At 34.7% G+C, this 16066-nt stretch overlaps 2 protein-coding genes and 2 non-coding genes across 4 annotated transcripts; 2 read left to right on the top strand and 2 right to left on the bottom strand.

Moving 5' to 3' along the window:
* Positions 1 to 286: 286 nt before the first annotated feature.
* On the bottom strand, positions 287 to 1961 carry LOC110921746 (uncharacterized protein DDB_G0284459). Its single transcript, XM_022166095.2, has one exon. The coding sequence runs from the start codon at positions 1825 to 1827 to the stop codon at positions 418 to 420; it is 1410 nt and encodes a 469-aa protein (XP_022021787.2). The 5' UTR covers positions 1828 to 1961; the 3' UTR covers positions 287 to 417.
* A 4378-nt stretch (positions 1962 to 6339) lies between these two features.
* Positions 6340 to 6455, top strand: LOC118489524. The gene has a single exon (XR_004887544.1). It is a non-coding gene; the product is annotated as a U5 spliceosomal RNA (small nuclear RNA).
* Positions 6456 to 7770: 1315 nt separating this feature from the next.
* LOC118489535 lies at positions 7771 to 7890 on the top strand. The gene has a single exon (XR_004887556.1). It is a non-coding gene; the product is annotated as a U5 spliceosomal RNA (small nuclear RNA).
* Positions 7891 to 13226: 5336 nt separating this feature from the next.
* LOC110921535 (nudix hydrolase 8) lies at positions 13227 to 15732 on the bottom strand. Its single transcript, XM_022165870.2, has 8 exons — positions 15278 to 15732; positions 14959 to 15191; positions 14780 to 14845; positions 14538 to 14675; positions 14367 to 14444; positions 14224 to 14274; positions 13997 to 14140; positions 13227 to 13595 (listed from the first exon to the last, which is right to left on the bottom strand). Exons 1-8 carry the CDS (start codon positions 15387 to 15389, stop codon positions 13374 to 13376), a joined length of 1044 nt encoding a protein of 347 aa, XP_022021562.1. The 5' UTR covers positions 15390 to 15732; the 3' UTR covers positions 13227 to 13373.
* Positions 15733 to 16066: the final 334 nt, after the last annotated feature.

The following is a 16066-nucleotide window of genomic DNA, read 5'->3' as shown; positions in this document are numbered from 1 at the left end:
TTGTTTACTCCTAAATCAATACCTTTGTCTACCACATAACTTGAATGCTCAATCTCATGAAAAGGACCATCTTATCATCACACCTTATTACCTTAAAACCGCTAGGTTGTAACCCTTAAGATTATATTATCGTTGCATAGCAAACTGATTTTGAATAATACAAACATCATCACATACCATTTAAACTACGATATATAAAACAGTTATATAACCAAAGCATTTCTTTCTCGACTACATCTACGTCATTTGTTAACGCTAAAAAATAACCGTGCCCAAACTAAAACGACGCAAAAACAAACAATAGTTTATAACTTTATATCATAGGATCAACCAATAAAAAGTTAAAACCCATGTAATCTTACAAAGTGATTATGATCTTTAAAATCTTTAAAAACAATAACAACACTTAACCTCACCTCACCTGGGTCCGTTTTGTGTAGTTGATTTCCTAATTGAAGCTATTCTCTGTAGCCTAATTTGCTCTCTGAACTTTGCAATAAACTCATCAGCTTTCTTATCAACATCTGGCCCATTATCAGTCTCCACCGTCTCTTCATCCTTTACATAACCCCCTTCTTCTTTCTCACTATCCCCTGTTTCTTCCACCGTTTCTTTCTCCTCTGTTTTTGCATAATCACTATCTTCTTCCATAAATTTCTTCCTCTGACTCCCTTTTCTTTCAATAAACCTTTCAATTTCCCTATCATGTGATAAATACTCATCCAATTCAGCTTCTTTTCGTGTTCTCAACGAATTATTACTTCGAATTCTTCTGTGCTCTGTTTCTGTTCCTATTCTTCCCCTGTTTTGAAATTGTTCTGGCACGCTTCTTGAGTTTCGTTTTAATTCTCTGTTGGGGTAGAAATTGGTTGTGTTGTGAGTGTGATTCATGGTTGCCGGACGGTGGGGTGGCGGCGGAGGTGGCGGCGGTGGTGGCGGAGGTGGGATTTGTGAGAAATTTGCTCTGTTTGTGGTCTTTTTCCAGGTAACGTCTTCGATTGAGTGGATTTCTGAACGGAATGTTGGAGATGAAGGGTGGGGTTTGTGTTCTGGTGATGGGTTTGATCCGGGTTTTGAAGACTTTAAAGATTGGTACCGGAAAGATGGTGATTCGATTGGATTATTGGTGTCAGAAGTATCATGCACAGAAGGTGTTTGTGAAAAGTCCTCTTTGACTTCCATTCTTCCTGATCTTGATCTCCATGGTATTGGTGACCGTAGAACAATGTTCTGTTCGGGTTCTGATTCGTCTGGAGTCAATCTACTCAAATTTCTTGAAATGCGCCTCGAATTCGACCTGTTAAACGGTTTGGAATCGGGTACAGATGATTCAGAAATGCGTGTTTTCAGGCTGCGAACGGGTAAAAGCAGAGGTTTTTCTACGGTTGTGGTGTCATCGGATTCTTTAGCAACGACTACGATTGGTTCGCCCCGGTAATATTGAGAGTTCCATGTTTGAACCTTGTCGGGTGACCCGGATGCAGACGGGTTATCCGTATCATCATCAAAAACAGATGACACTTGAAGCAGTCTAGCCACGTAAGACTGCGCGTTATCGGGCTTAAACGGGCCCTCTTCTTTCGGGGTTTCGTCGTTTCGTTTGCTGAAAAGGCCGTAGGAGACCGCGATCCCGACAAAGACAAGTTGTAGGAACTCCCAACTTGTGGTGTTTATTGTTTTGTTATTGATGAAGTCAGGGGCTTGAGATGGGAATAAGGGAAGAAGTAAGAGGAAAAGAGATACAAAAATGGCTTTGTACAAGAAGTGAGTGTAGAATTTGGTTGGGTTTGGAGGGAGTTGTGGGTTGTTGATTGTGGTTTCTTCCATTGATGTTGGTGGATTGAAATGAAATATGTTGATTTTGAGAATTGAAGATGATGATGATGTGAGATAAATCTTGAATGCTAAGGAAAATGGTAAAGAGTTCGGAGGATGGAGTTGGTTTGAAGCTATATATGCTTTTCTTGCTTGCTTTTTTCTACATGTTACCATATATTATTTTTCTCATTTTATATATATTCCCTTATATTATTTTACTTTTCAAATTAGATTTATTTGAATTATAATCCATTAGTCGATAATAATCTTATACCTGATAAATGGCAATCGAAAGTTTCACTTTCGTTGTCAAGGATAACGTCACTCTAACAAAAAAGTAATTTTGTGTGTCACTAATGAATGATTACGGATTGCCTGATTATTATCTAAATCAGTTGTAACTTGTTTAAAAATTACATAAATAAAAGTTAAGGAGTAGACAAAGTCACTTCCTTCTTAAAGTGAAATTGGTCTTGACAGTGAAAGTGAAGGATATTAATACGGGTTATAGTTTTGGTTATTAAAATCCGATTTGTATTTTTATTTGTATTTTTTTTATTTTTATTTTTATGTACTTTTTGATATATGCAAGGGGAATGTGAGGGCACTTTGGTAAATTGGAATTTGGGGGATGCAAGTAGGTTGCTTGAATGTGTTGGTGATTCTTGTTTTGAGATGCCAACGCTAGCTTTTTTTATTAAAAAGAAAAAAATCAAACATTAATAAAAGAAAAAAGAAAAAGGGAAGAATGTGGATAGATTAGTGGGTATGCTTTTCTTCACTCTTGATATCATTCCTTTACGTCTTTAAGAGGTCATCACAACATAAATTCACTTAAATTAATTTGTGTTTTATATTGTCTTATCAATTGCTAGTGATTTAATTAAGATTTTAAGTTTGCTCTTTTATTATTTATTAAATCTATATCTTAAACAACTAGTGTCACCAGTGTTTTTTAATATTTAAAAAAAATAATAATAATAAGTATTAGTTTGACTATATATCCAAACAACCATCCATTTCAACAATAAGACATTGTTACAAAAAAGTTCAAAAACGCACCAAATGCATTACATAGAAGCATCTAACCATTAATTTATTAATTGTATATATGCATATAGAAGCCGACTCTTTATATATAATTGTTATGAGTAAATTACATACATAGTCCATGTTTTGGTCAAAACTAATACCTTAAAGGTCTAACTTCAAAAGTTATATGTTTGAGATCTGTGGTTGTTATTTTGTAACATCTTTGTGGTCTAACACTAACTACTGTCCAAATATTTGTTAGATTTTCGAAAATGACAGATTAACTCTTTGTCCCCATTTCCTAATTAGACATACTTTTGCCTCTCTCATTATGCACTTACATATATGTGTATGTCGGATACATACATAATACATTGACTTGACCATCGGAGATCCCTAAGGCTATGGCCTTGGGGTCACTCTAACGTGTTGTTCACGATGTTTACATCCTCTTTCCCATCTCATGAAAGATGAAGAACGCCACAACACAACCACCAAGATTGCTTCAAACCAGAAGAGTCTCGCCCTTCTTGCACTTCTACTTGGCTCTTGTACCCGCTACTCTTATTCATGTGGCAAGAGGAACCATGTTAACCACAAACCTAGACCAAATTAGTTATTTGCTTGTATATACGTTCTCTTTAATTCATAAACATAACTTCTTGGTGTATCTATACCTTATCAATTATTTATGAACAATATTATATATTATTCTTATAAAAAAACAAGTCAAAGAGATGTTCATCATCAATGGAGCAAGAAAAAGAATATAACTATTTTCCCAAAGCACAACTTTATCAAATCACAATTAGTCTCTCAAATCAAACCGGTTAGAAGACTTGCAACCCTCATCCTCCACTAGGAAGGCAAATTCTCATTCTTGTCCGGTTCAACTCAACAATATATGGCTTGTATTGATATTTTGTTGGGGAGAGAAATGGGTAAAGAGAATCTTTGTTCTTGAAATGGATAAATGGGCCCAAATAATTGAATTTTAAGATTACAATTTAATTGCAAAGGTGTGATATTTAGGTTGTCATTCCAACAAATGCCAAGATGATCACCGTGTTGAATACTTGGCGGGAGAGAAAATTTATATCTTTGAGAAAATAGATTTGTAATGAATTAATAATAGAAAATTGGTATATAGTTTTAATGTTTATATCATCTAGAGAAATCTAACCTCATTCAAGAACATCATATATGCGATATGTATTGCTTCATGGCAAAGAATTAGGGGAATGGATGGTGGAGAGAGAGAGAGATGCTAAGGAAATGGTTCTTGAAGCATCTTCACTTATTGACCTCTACATACCTTTCAAATTTGAACCAATTCCATAGCTTTTCACATTCTCGTTTCAACCTATCAACCTATCAACAAATTCACAATTTCACATATTCTGTTTGTCATGTTAAAGTATTTTTTTTCAACATTTTATTGCTAATCAAATGTGTTTCACATACTTCTGTTTTTCTATTTGACAAAGCGAGTCGAGGGGAAGAGGTACAAGAAAGAATAAATGCATTATCTAGCAATTCTCGTTGTAGGTATACTCAAATTGAGCCACTTATAAGCTATTCGATATTAGTTTGAAAAAAAAAGAACTTAAATCAATTCAAGCTTAAGCCCACGCCCAAGTCCATATTGAAACTCATTTAATAAACTACGACAAGATCAAGGTTCATACATCAAGGTTCATACATCAAGGTTAGATGAGTTTATTATTTATATAAATATAATGGGGTGTGTATATATATATATATATATATATATATATATATATATATATATATATATATATATAGGTGGGGTTCGGATACAAAGGCCAAATCTCGTAAAAAATGTACAAAGTTATAAAACACCATAATTTCAGCCCTAAAACACACCTAAAACTCACATATAACAGAGTGAAAAATTACTAAAACACTATATTCAAACCTTAGCAATCCATAAAAAACTTCGAACACGCCATCGTAGAACTATGAATATAAAACACAAAATGATAATCAACATAAAAAACATAATGTTAGTCATTGGATAATCAGAGCCTTATCATCCAAAACACAAAACAAAACGCATATATATGATGTTTTAGGTGTGTTTTATTGTTGACATTATGGTGTTTTATGACTTTTTCAATTTTAGGAAATTTGAACTTTGTACCCAACTCCTACCCTATAATATATAATTACATCACATAATTACTAGGATGCTCCTTGTGGTGGTGCATGGAGTGGATGAAAATTAGTTTTTGGTGTTATGTTGTTGTAAGCGTTAAGATTGTGTGAATCATAAGGAGCATATGTGTAGTTTTAGAAAAGGAGGAGCAAAGCGGCATGGCGGTCGCCGAGAATCCCTAAGCATTTCGGGGGCACGGGGTGAGTTGAAAAAATAGAGCGTAAAATCTGAGGTTGTTATTGGAATAAAACTTATGTATATCCTGCGCTTGATACTTTAACTCTTCCTCTATTTTCCTTTTTTTACGTTTTTGACTACCGGATAGGTATTTGGGAATCGGGCGGTATAATTACTGAATAGTATGGCTTATAATCAATTAATCATCACCATGTAGCTTCCGAACATGGGGGATGCAGGATAATTAATGACCAAATTTATAACTGTTTTTTTTAATTTCAGACTCGAATGGAGAATCGGCCCTGGGCGGTCGCCCACCTCTCCCATGCCTAGGGTCGGCCTGGCTGACTTGAAATATGGCCATATTACAGGGGCATCCGATTAATTTACTATATACATTACTTTCAAGATCACATGTCTATTGAGAGGTACACTTCAAATATATCTAGAAATAGATCTTTGAATCAATTCCAACATTATTGATTCTCTTTTCTTCCTTCTTTGAATCAATCGAATATGTCTAAAGTTCCCACGCTTTCATATTATTGCGAGAGTACATCTATTTTCCTTCCACCTTAAAAAAACTAGTTGTATACCCATCTGGTGGTCAGTATTTTAATGGCATAAGTTAAAAAAAGATACTATTTGTTCATAAAGCCAAAATATGTGGAATGTATGATCAAGAGGGTTCATATTTACATCTATTGTATGTCTAAAACCTGACACAACAAGGTTTTAATAAATCAGATGGTCATTAAGTCTTTAATTGGGTCATTGAATACTAATGCATAAGTGTATTAATAGTCCAGTGAAATGAAAATGTCAAGTAACAATTATCAATTATCGGAAAGTCAACACAACCGAGTGTATCTTTGCATATCGTCCAATTTTAAGCCGTAGTATCATGTCAGGGTTTTCGGTAAACCTTAATTGATACCCTGGCTTTGGAAAAAAAATTCGGCACTCAGTCGGGAATCAGTTCCAACAAAACCGGCAATTATTGAGTAGAAAAGATTTTGGGAACAATACTGGTAAAGGGGATATCTGAAGTCCATCCCACATCGGCAGAATAGAGAAGTTATAGGAATGAAATCCTCTATTCAAGGCAAGCAGTGGGAAATTGAAAAGCATGCAGCCATGCAGTGAGCACAAAGCGAACTATTCTTTCGCCTTTTACTAAAGAATACCGTGTGCTCGCTGCCCAAAGTGGCATACGCTTATTTTTGGAGAGTCTCTGTTTTTATAGAAGGGCTCCAACCAATGTTTTCAGTTTAAGTTTTTTTTAATTTTTAAGAAACTCTTAATTTTATGATAAATATCTGGTAAACAAAATCAAGTAAATAGAAAAAATTTAGGCTGTAGTGTGTTGGTGTTGTTAGAGGAGGGTTCACATGTTTTTTGTTTCTTTTTTTCAAGTTAAAAATGTTTTTAACTCTTTTTGCTGAAGAGTTTTGAACCCATATGAAAGCTTGCAAATCAATCACTATGTTCATAAAACATGATGTGAACCGTCTATATAGTGCAGTCTAGTTCGTCTGTTACTTAATTGATTTGGGGATTTTCCCACAGGGACTGCTTAGAGAAAGCAATAGGTGTGAAAAATGAACGTATACATGTGATATTAATAACCCATTGTCGAGTAACCAAACCGACACAACTTTTTGTTGGATCAGTTCTGTTTAGACATAATGGAAAACATGAAAACATACCTGATTGCATCAGCACAAGCCAGCAGAGAATCCAGATGGAGATGTAGCAACAGTGTTTGACATAGTTGTCAGATTGGTCTGGTTCCTCCTTAGGGTGCAATCTAATGATGGTGGTAAGAGAAACCGAATAAGGGTGTTCGGTTGGGAGAGGGAGGCGAGATTGATGTTATGTGTTATTGAGGTTTGTGTAATTGTCTAACCCTTTAACCTCCACATTATTCTCTTTATATATGCACCCAGGAGGAAACCCTAATTAGTTAATAAGGGTAATTAGGCCCATCAACAATTACCAACTAATTATTTAATAGGATTGTTATATATTTTGATCCATATAATGTAAATGATTATAATGGCTACTAGATTAAATATAAAATAAATATATTTAATCTTACACTTTTGATTTTGTGGTTACTGGACGCATGAATTTCGATTTTGGTTGACTATCTTGTCATCATGGGGAACAAAATGACCAACTACCAGTGAAGCAGCAGCCATGATCTTATTTTAAGGAGGTATTCTTCATCATAACTTCAATATTCTAAAGCTATGTAGAATCTATTCATAGTTTATGAGTAGGCATTTTGAGAGTAGAATGGTTACAGGTGTTGTAGGATAAGTAAATAATGGAATTCAACCAGTTATCATAGCAATCACTTAGTGTTAAGAAGTAATTTTCTTTGCCTCCCAAACCATGCTAGAATTAGAGTGCATAGAGGATGAATTGGTTAAGGGCCTGGAGGCTTGCAAATCGGGAAAAATAGTATTTGGTATTTGTCCCACATCGGCAGAATAGAGAGATCATTCATATGAAATCCAGTATTTAAAGCAAGCAGATGTGATGTTTGAAAGGCACGCAGCCACGCAGTGAATACAAAGCGAACTATTCTTTCGCCTTTTACTAAAGAATACCGTGTATTCGCTGCATCAAAGTGGCATACGCCTATTTTTGGAGAGACCCTTCAACAACTGAAGGGCTCCAACCAATGTTTTCAGTTTCAAGTTTTTTTAAGCATCCCTTGACAAAGTGTAATATTTTGTAAAACTGGTATTAAGTTCAAGGACTAGAACTTGTTAACTTAGTCAAGTGGTAGACTCTGATGGCAGGCAAACATGATGGCTAAAGATGAGAAGGTGGGAAACCTACACCTACTTGCGCGGTGGTGGATGGAAATAAAGCTTGAAACTTCATTAGAACTTATTTTGAGATTCAAACTAGTTACCAGAGATCATGTTCATACCGTATAGTCAAATTGGATTAATTTGTTCGTATATGCATATTTACGTAATTAGTGAATTATGTTTTGTCAAAACTAACACGTCAAAATATAAAAGTGTTTGTTTGAGTTGAGATCAGTAGTTGTTATTTTGTAACAGACCTGCGTTAGATATTTTTAATGACAAGTTTATCCTTTTTGTCTACTTGGCTCTTTTACCCGACCGACCAAGCTGTGGTGTTTGTTCATCCTTTTTGTCTAAGATGATCACCGTGTTGAATATTTGGTGGGAATCTTTCAATTAAATTCTGTTCATACCTTTGAGAAAATTAAATCTGTATTTATTGAATTAATAAGAAGAATGATATATAGTTTTAATATTTATTATATCATCTAGAGAAATCTAATATGTAAGAACGTCATATATGTAATATGTATTGCTTCATGCCAAAGATTTGGCCAAGAATTAGGGGAATGAATAGTGGATAGAGAGAGAGAAATATGCTAATGAAATAGTTCTTGAAGCATCTTCATTCTTCACTTCTTGACCTCAATATACCTTTCAAATTTGAACCAAATTCCATAGCTTTTCACATTCTCGTTTCAACCCATCAACCAATTCACAATTTCACATATTCTATTTGTCATGTTCAAGAAATTTTAACATTTTATTGCAAATCAAATGTGTTTTTAAATACTTCTATTTTTCTTTTTGACAAAGTGAGTCGTACTTGAAAGATTAAACGCATTATCTTATAATTCTAGTTGAAGCTATAATCAAGTCGAGCCACTTATAAGCTATTCGATATCGGTTTGAAAAAAAACCTTGAATCAAGTCAAGCTTTATAGGACATGGGTCACAATTATAATAAAAATTATATAAATAAAAACCTTGAAACATCTCCTAGATGTCTTTCACAAACGTTGAGGTATATAACACCCACGCCAAATTGGAAAAAAAAAAACATCCAAGGGCCTGCAAAGCAAAAACAAACACGAGTACAATCAACACCAATCAGCACCAACTCTTGAAAATTAGCGCAATACTTTGACACGCCAATCAACCCTTCATCGTTTATACTATTCATTTTCCTCAAAATAGCCCCAAATAAAGAACTGTCGTGGAGTGACGGGTGATGGTGTTGGTTGGGCGGGGATTTTTTTTGAATATTGAAAAATCTGATTGTTACTTGATAGGGGAGAAGTGATGAGAGAGAGAGGAGAGAGAGAAGAGAGAGAGATGAGGGATAGATTTTATATTTCTTTCTTTCTTTTTTTGTAGTGTTTTACAAATAGTCCTTAAATAATAATTCATTGCAAAATAGCCCCTGAAAGATAAAATGACACAGATGCCCTCATGTGCAAGTCATATGACCATATTTAACAAAAAAAATCTGACTGAGTTAGTGCTAAAGGACATAACGTGCAAGATTTTGAAACGTTAAGGACAAAACTCGTCAAATTTAAAGGCAAAGGACACCGCCTGCAATTTGGTACAAACATAAAGGACAAAACTTGTAATCTTTTTCGTTAACAAACCCTTGATGGTAGTTAACTAAAAAGATTATGGATAACCTTAAGGTGTGTGTAAATGACTTTAAGTAACTTATCAACATATTGAAAATGAACTTTTTGAACTTTTAAAAACATAGCATTAACTTTGTGTTTCGTTGAGTCAAACATTCATGTTTTCTATGCCTATGTAGTAAATAGGATGTTAATTGCTTGAAAAGGGGGTAGAGGTTGTGGTTTGGACTTCGGGTTTGGTAATTCTTGCCTCAACTCGGGGGCAAAATCTAAGCGTTGAGGACTTGGTCTTTTTTCATCTCCATTACTCTTGAGGAGATAGCACCAAATCAGGAGGTCCATAGTGGTTGGTGGACTAGACCCTTTATGAGTAGGTTTTACATAAAACTAAACCCTAACAATGGGTAAGTATCGCGTCGAAGGAGTTCGGAGTTCCGCAGTAATTATGTTCATTGTTGTGGGTTTGATTACGAAATTATGGATGGTTGCCTTGCTACTTCTTTCCAACATTGTTGAGGTTTAACGATGCCATAAAATGAGGTCCTACGACTTTATAGCATTAACACACACAACTTCTACATTCCTCAAAGAATGACTTTAGGTGGTTGTTTCGCAGAGTACTCGGAACAACTTTCCGAAGAGGCGTATGATTTTGACACCTTAATAGGAGCCATTTCTATTTTCATCCGCAATCTTTTGGAAGTCCATAATTGTTTAAGTTAACCGTAACATTAAGAGGAGTTAAAAGCCAAAGTGACACTTTTTAAAATTGTTTTCAAAAACATCTATCTTTATTTATTTACTTTTATGACTTTTTAGAAAACCACAAAAGTCTACAAAAACCTCTTTTATGGATTTTACTAGACGTCAACAACATTTCGGTACTAAAAGCGTTGTATCCTTTGACGATCTCCGTATCTTGTCATCACTATAATATGCCAGCGATGGGTGCATTTGCTCTTACATATTGTTTTAAGTGATGGTATCGTATCGTGTTTACAAATTTAAGACTTTATTTCGTACAAAAACCGGCTAAAACTTATTAATATTTATATTCACACCAACATACTTCATAAAACAAAGCTAATCAAAGAGACACACGCACAGGTACCGGTAACCACCGGAGTATGTTAGCCGAAGGTTCATCGTTTTCGACTTCGCCGCAAAGTTCGCTTGTAAACCGTGTGCTTGTTAAATTGCAGAGCTAGAGAAGTTTCTAACGAGTCAAGTTCGCTTGTAAACCGTTGAGTAAATAATTATGAATCCAAAAAGGAGAGGAATATAAAGTAATCAAATGAAAATATAACAAGTAATTTTCATATAAAAAAACAATTTTTAGGACCAGACCGGATGTCGAACCAGTCTTGTTACCAGTCCACTGGTTTGGCCGGTCGGGCCGGATGTAAGAATTGGGTGATGCCGTAAATATTTTAAATATAGATATGGTAAAATTGAAAAATTTTAATCAAAATCTGGTTCAACCCCGAAAAAATCTCGTTCAACCCCTGATTTTCCAGTCCCACCGCTAGTTCTCAGTCCAACCAGCCGTTTCGATTCAAACCGGGTGAACTAGACCATCCAAACCTCTGGTTCTGGTTTTTAAAACACGGATAAAAAGTATTAAACAAAAGTCTCAATTGAAATAAACTAGTTGAATCAATTGGAGTGATTTTGAATTTTGAAAATGTAAGTATATAATTGATTTTGATTTTTGAAAATGTAAGTATATAATTGGAGACAAATTGTTGCAAAAAAAGGAAAGATAGCAACCATGCTTTAACCCATGCATAACATTTTAATACCATCTAGTATAGAACCATAAATCAAACATACGAAACCTTAATTCTAAAACTTAACGGAATGATCAAGTAGATAACATACATAAATCGCTAAATCTACAATCCCAGCAAAGTTAGGCAAATGAAGACAAAATGTGAAATTATGTTGATGAAATTTGCAAAAACAAAGCTATTCAAAGAAACATCTAGTTAGGGTTACAAATTTGGGAATACTGTTAATATATGATTGATAGATATATAACAGATTGAACACCCAATCGCAAGTGGTCTGATGAAGTAATTCCAGATATGCTTCTCAGTAGTTGCCGAAACCTCATCGGACGTAGACATATTAGGCAGAGCATCGGAGTTCCCGGTAGTTGCAACGAACATCAACCTCTTAGGAGTACTTTGAATTATTAAACAAAATTCGCGATTGAGCCAAATGTTGGGGAATTTTAGAAAACCGGATGATCAGAGAGACGTGTAATCACTCTCGGATCAAATTATTTCGGTGGTTCACCCGAATAATTTAATCGGATACAACTCTGATTTTCGAGAAATTGAACCAAGGTATGTGTGTGTCTGCGAAAATTTTGTCAGGAAAATTTTTAATCAAAACCAAGTCAATTCCGTACCTCCTAACTTGCTTGATGTGTATTATTATTCACTTTGATCACTAAGTCAATCCCGATTAGACTAAAATATCTAACACCAAACTAGTTGATTATCAATCGGAGGTACTTTGAATTTTGAAATTGTAAGTATTTAATTGGTTTCTTTTTGTTTAAGGCATGTTTCCATAGTTTGGAGACAGAGTGTTGCCAAAAATGGAAATAAAGCAACCATACTTCGTGAATCAAAATGAAATAACTAAAGGGCCTGTTTCGAATTAGAATTGGAGACTGTGAAAAACTGTCATCAAGCAGTTAATTCTATTTTAATTTAAAGCAACCATGCTAGTGGTTGTCGCCTCTTGGACCCTGGGCCTCCTTGGAAACCCCATTGCTTAGGGGTTCGCCCCGAAAACTGATTAGGTTCAAAGAGATGTCAAGTATTGCGTACATATTCTTGTTCATGTGTAAAACAAAAACCACATAATGATTTCTTTTTCTTCTTTTTTTTTTGTTGGTATTTTTTGTTATAAGTTCGTACTCTGTTAAGCAAGACCAAAAATCACACATACAAAATTCAGATGACCACACATGACACACTAGATCATATATATACTAGTTGAAACTAGAAAATATATCATTCTTTACAAAATTGTATGATATTTAAAAAGAAAAATAAATTCACATCATAATCATTTAGGGGTTGTCTTTGGACAGGACATAAAACTGACATGAAAACATTTCGGTTTTAGATTGATCCGTTAGTCTAACTTCAGTTAGGGTTGGTTTGTTAAACAATGTTGTTTTGGGGTGTACTAAAGTTAATGATGAACATGTTAATCCTCACTAACTTGTTTGACCTACATGCCACCCTGTTTATGATCCAGTATCTCGTATACAACTTGATTATAACCTATTTACAATCGTTTTCCCCTTTCAAATGAACATGTTAGAGTTGATGTCTTTTACATAATTAAACATATCAACGACAAACTGCTGTCTTTTTAATTACTTTCATCTTCTTTCTCATTGTCGGTTTTTCTTTTTTGTTTCAAATTTTGATAAGGATGTGTCATTGATAACGAACCAGAAAAAACCAAAAAGTTGATTTAAACTCGTGACATTTTCCTACAAAGATATTCAGGCCTTCACTGAATGAAAGAAATTCAATCTGCAAGGGATATTAAGATATAGATACAAATATATACATACTGTATTGATCATCTATACATTTATGGCTGAATATACATGTCATGCCCAAGTCTCTTTCTAGTATGTAAACACATACAGATAAAACATGTGTATATATCTTTGAATACATTGAATCAAGTTGAGCAAGAATCATGCAAACAACCATCAAACTTTTGATCGTCAACAACGTTATAATACAAGGAAGATAGTCTGTTGTCAAACTTGGAAACGACTTTATGAACAGCTAATCCACAGTAGCGCTTCCCAATCCTAGCAATGCACATGTCTATGATCTTCTTGAACATGTTGTCTCCTTTGATTAACGGTTGTTCAACAAACTCAGTCAACGCCATCCACTACGCATAAAAAATTTATATTAGATATTTGATTCTGGTGTCTGCTTGTGCAGATATTTTATTCATGAGACAAAATTCGGGGTATCAAACTATCAATTCGTGTTGCTTTGAATAGTTGAACCTGAATATGATTCGTGTATTTATTCGTGTCAAAGACGCCAGCCCTAACCTAGGCACATTTAAAATCATGTAACCCAAACACGACCCATATATTTGAACGAGTGACATGTGGTAATCAAGTTGTAAACATGTTAAAAGGCTTGGCGGGTCGACGTGTATAATTAAATATGTCAACCCAAATACGACCCGTTTATTAAACGTGTTAGATATGATAGCCGAAACCTGACTATTTTCGTGTCGTGTCAAAAATCAACACCTCTAGACAAGATCTACCGTTTTACCTTGGCTGCTTGAACTTCAAGATCATCGGTCTTGATCTCACTTGAAACTGGTCTCAACATGCAGATGAAGAACAAGTCCGATTTTTCAAAAGCCACATTGTGCGCGTGCCTAAAAGCTATAACTTCCAAGAATTCGGTATCAATCTGAAAAACAATATGCAGCGAAAAACGTTAGACTTCGATTCAACTGATAGTGCGATACATCATAGTTAATCACGGATTCTTACCCCAGTTTCCTCTTTCACTTCTCTTATAGCTCCTGTGAAAATCTCCTCCGACTGGTCAACACCAAATCAAAAGTTTTATAAAAATGTTATATGGGTTGTGTAGAAATTAAATCAGATTAGTTATAACTTATAACAATGCGCACCTCAAGAATGAAGCCCGTTGGTAGCTTCCAAAGCCCGACAAGCTCGGGTGCACAATGTTTCTCTTGAACCACAAGAACCTGCATCCGAAATTTTTTCTTGTAAAAACTTATACAAATTCATGATTAGCATGTCACTTTACATGTAATATATATATACACACACACACACACCTCATTCTTGTCATTGATCACGAAACCACCGACTCCTACTTGATGGGAAGCATTGGCAGGAAGCATACACGGTTCATTAGGAATCCAATATGTCATCATAACATATCCTGTTTCCGCGTGATGGTATTGAAACCCTTCCTATAACAAATATATCGCTCGTTTAATTCCATTTAAAAATAAAAATAAGAATTATAATCTAAGAACATCTAAGCATCAAGACTAATAAAAGGCAGAAGCTATACCCTTACTGCTATAGGAACAAGATCACATTTTTCTACAGGCAACTTTAGCCAAATTCCTTTCTTACCCTGCAATTGGAATCAAGAAATACATCAATTGCCTAGGACAAAAGGGTAATTTGGGAATAAGTTCTATCAGCAAAACATTAGCAATTTAGCATTAGTATATGAACAAACTTCACCTCTGTCCTCCAAACCGAAACAGATGACCGAAGGATAGACGCAAACACTTTACTCTCAAACGGTAGCTTCTCCGGATTCACAACAACACCACCATACTCATCATCAAATGCATCAAGAACTCGTTTTTCCGTAAACAAACTCGGGTTCGAGCCCGACCCATCATATCTATATGAACAATCTCCCACCTCATATGCATCTTGCCCAACAAAACTAACACCCCCTTGAGAATTACCTATAAAACAAATCATTTCAACAATCAATGCCCAATTCACCAGTTCAATTTCCCATCACAAGATAAAAATTGCAGCAAAGTGATACCTTTGTAAACCTTAAGAGCACCAAACTTGCAGTTGGAAGTGGAGAAAGACAACATGGGACCAATCAAATTTGACACAAAAACTGATTTTGTATAAAACATTTTCAAATCCATGACTAAAGTTCAAGTATTATTCCAATCTACACCACAAAACAAGCCCCCAAAACCTACTTATACCCAGAAATATGTCACACTACATAATATTTAAAAAATAAAGTGAGAATCTTGATGAAAACAATGGGAGTTCTTGGGTATTATCAATATCGGAGGAAACTAAAGATTGTGTACAGATAACCAATCGGCAAGTGGTGTAAATCAACCAGTGAAGAAACAAGAAAATGGGTTTATAAAAATCAGATTTTTTTTTAGTTAAAAAGGGGAAGTGTGAGTGTTGGATTAAAAGCAGATCATGGTGGTATATTATATATATGATGATGATTTTTATATTATACATACAACTACAAGTGAAGAAACATGAAATCATTTTATCCACCCATAATTTCTGGGTTTGTTGGGCACGCATTACACGTGCAAGTTCTCAAATCACATAAAAAAAATATCTGTAATAAAAAAATAAAAATTTTGGACAAATATCTATCATATATCATAAATCGACCAAAAGTTAGGAAACGGTCAAAAATCGACCATATAAAGTCATTCTTAAATATTGGTTAATAATCCTTTTGTTTTCAGTCGATGAGCTTTGCCCAATTTGCCGCAATGTTTGGTTGGTAACTTTAGAGAGTTAGTCTATTGTAAGAAGCTATCGGGTTTTAAATACAGACATGACT

This window comes from Helianthus annuus, chromosome 17, assembly GCF_002127325.2.
Source record: "Helianthus annuus cultivar XRQ/B chromosome 17, HanXRQr2.0-SUNRISE, whole genome shotgun sequence".
In the NCBI taxonomy this organism is placed as follows: domain Eukaryota; kingdom Viridiplantae; phylum Streptophyta; class Magnoliopsida; order Asterales; family Asteraceae; genus Helianthus; species Helianthus annuus.
The sequence above is the reverse complement of the archived record's forward strand: the minus strand, read 5'-3'. Positions and strand labels throughout refer to the sequence as shown.

What these genes read in the sequence shown, in the direction of transcription:
- LOC110921746 (XM_022166095.2), bottom strand. Translation starts at nt 1,827, where the DNA reads ATGGAAGAAACCACAATCAACAACCCACAACTCCCTCCAAACCCAACC.
- LOC110921535 (XM_022165870.2), bottom strand. Translation starts at nt 15,389, where the DNA reads ATGGATTTGAAAATGTTTTATACAAAATCAGTTTTTGTGTCAAATTTG. An exon ending in TTTCGGTTTGGAGGACAGAG is followed by an intron (nt 14,846 to 14,958) that starts GTGAAGTTTGTT and finishes TTCCAATTGCAG; the next exon opens with GGTAAGAAAGGAATTTGGCT. An exon ending in CAACGGGCTTCATTCTTGAG is followed by an intron (nt 14,275 to 14,366) that starts GTGCGCATTGTT and finishes GGTGTTGACCAG; the next exon opens with TCGGAGGAGATTTTCACAGG.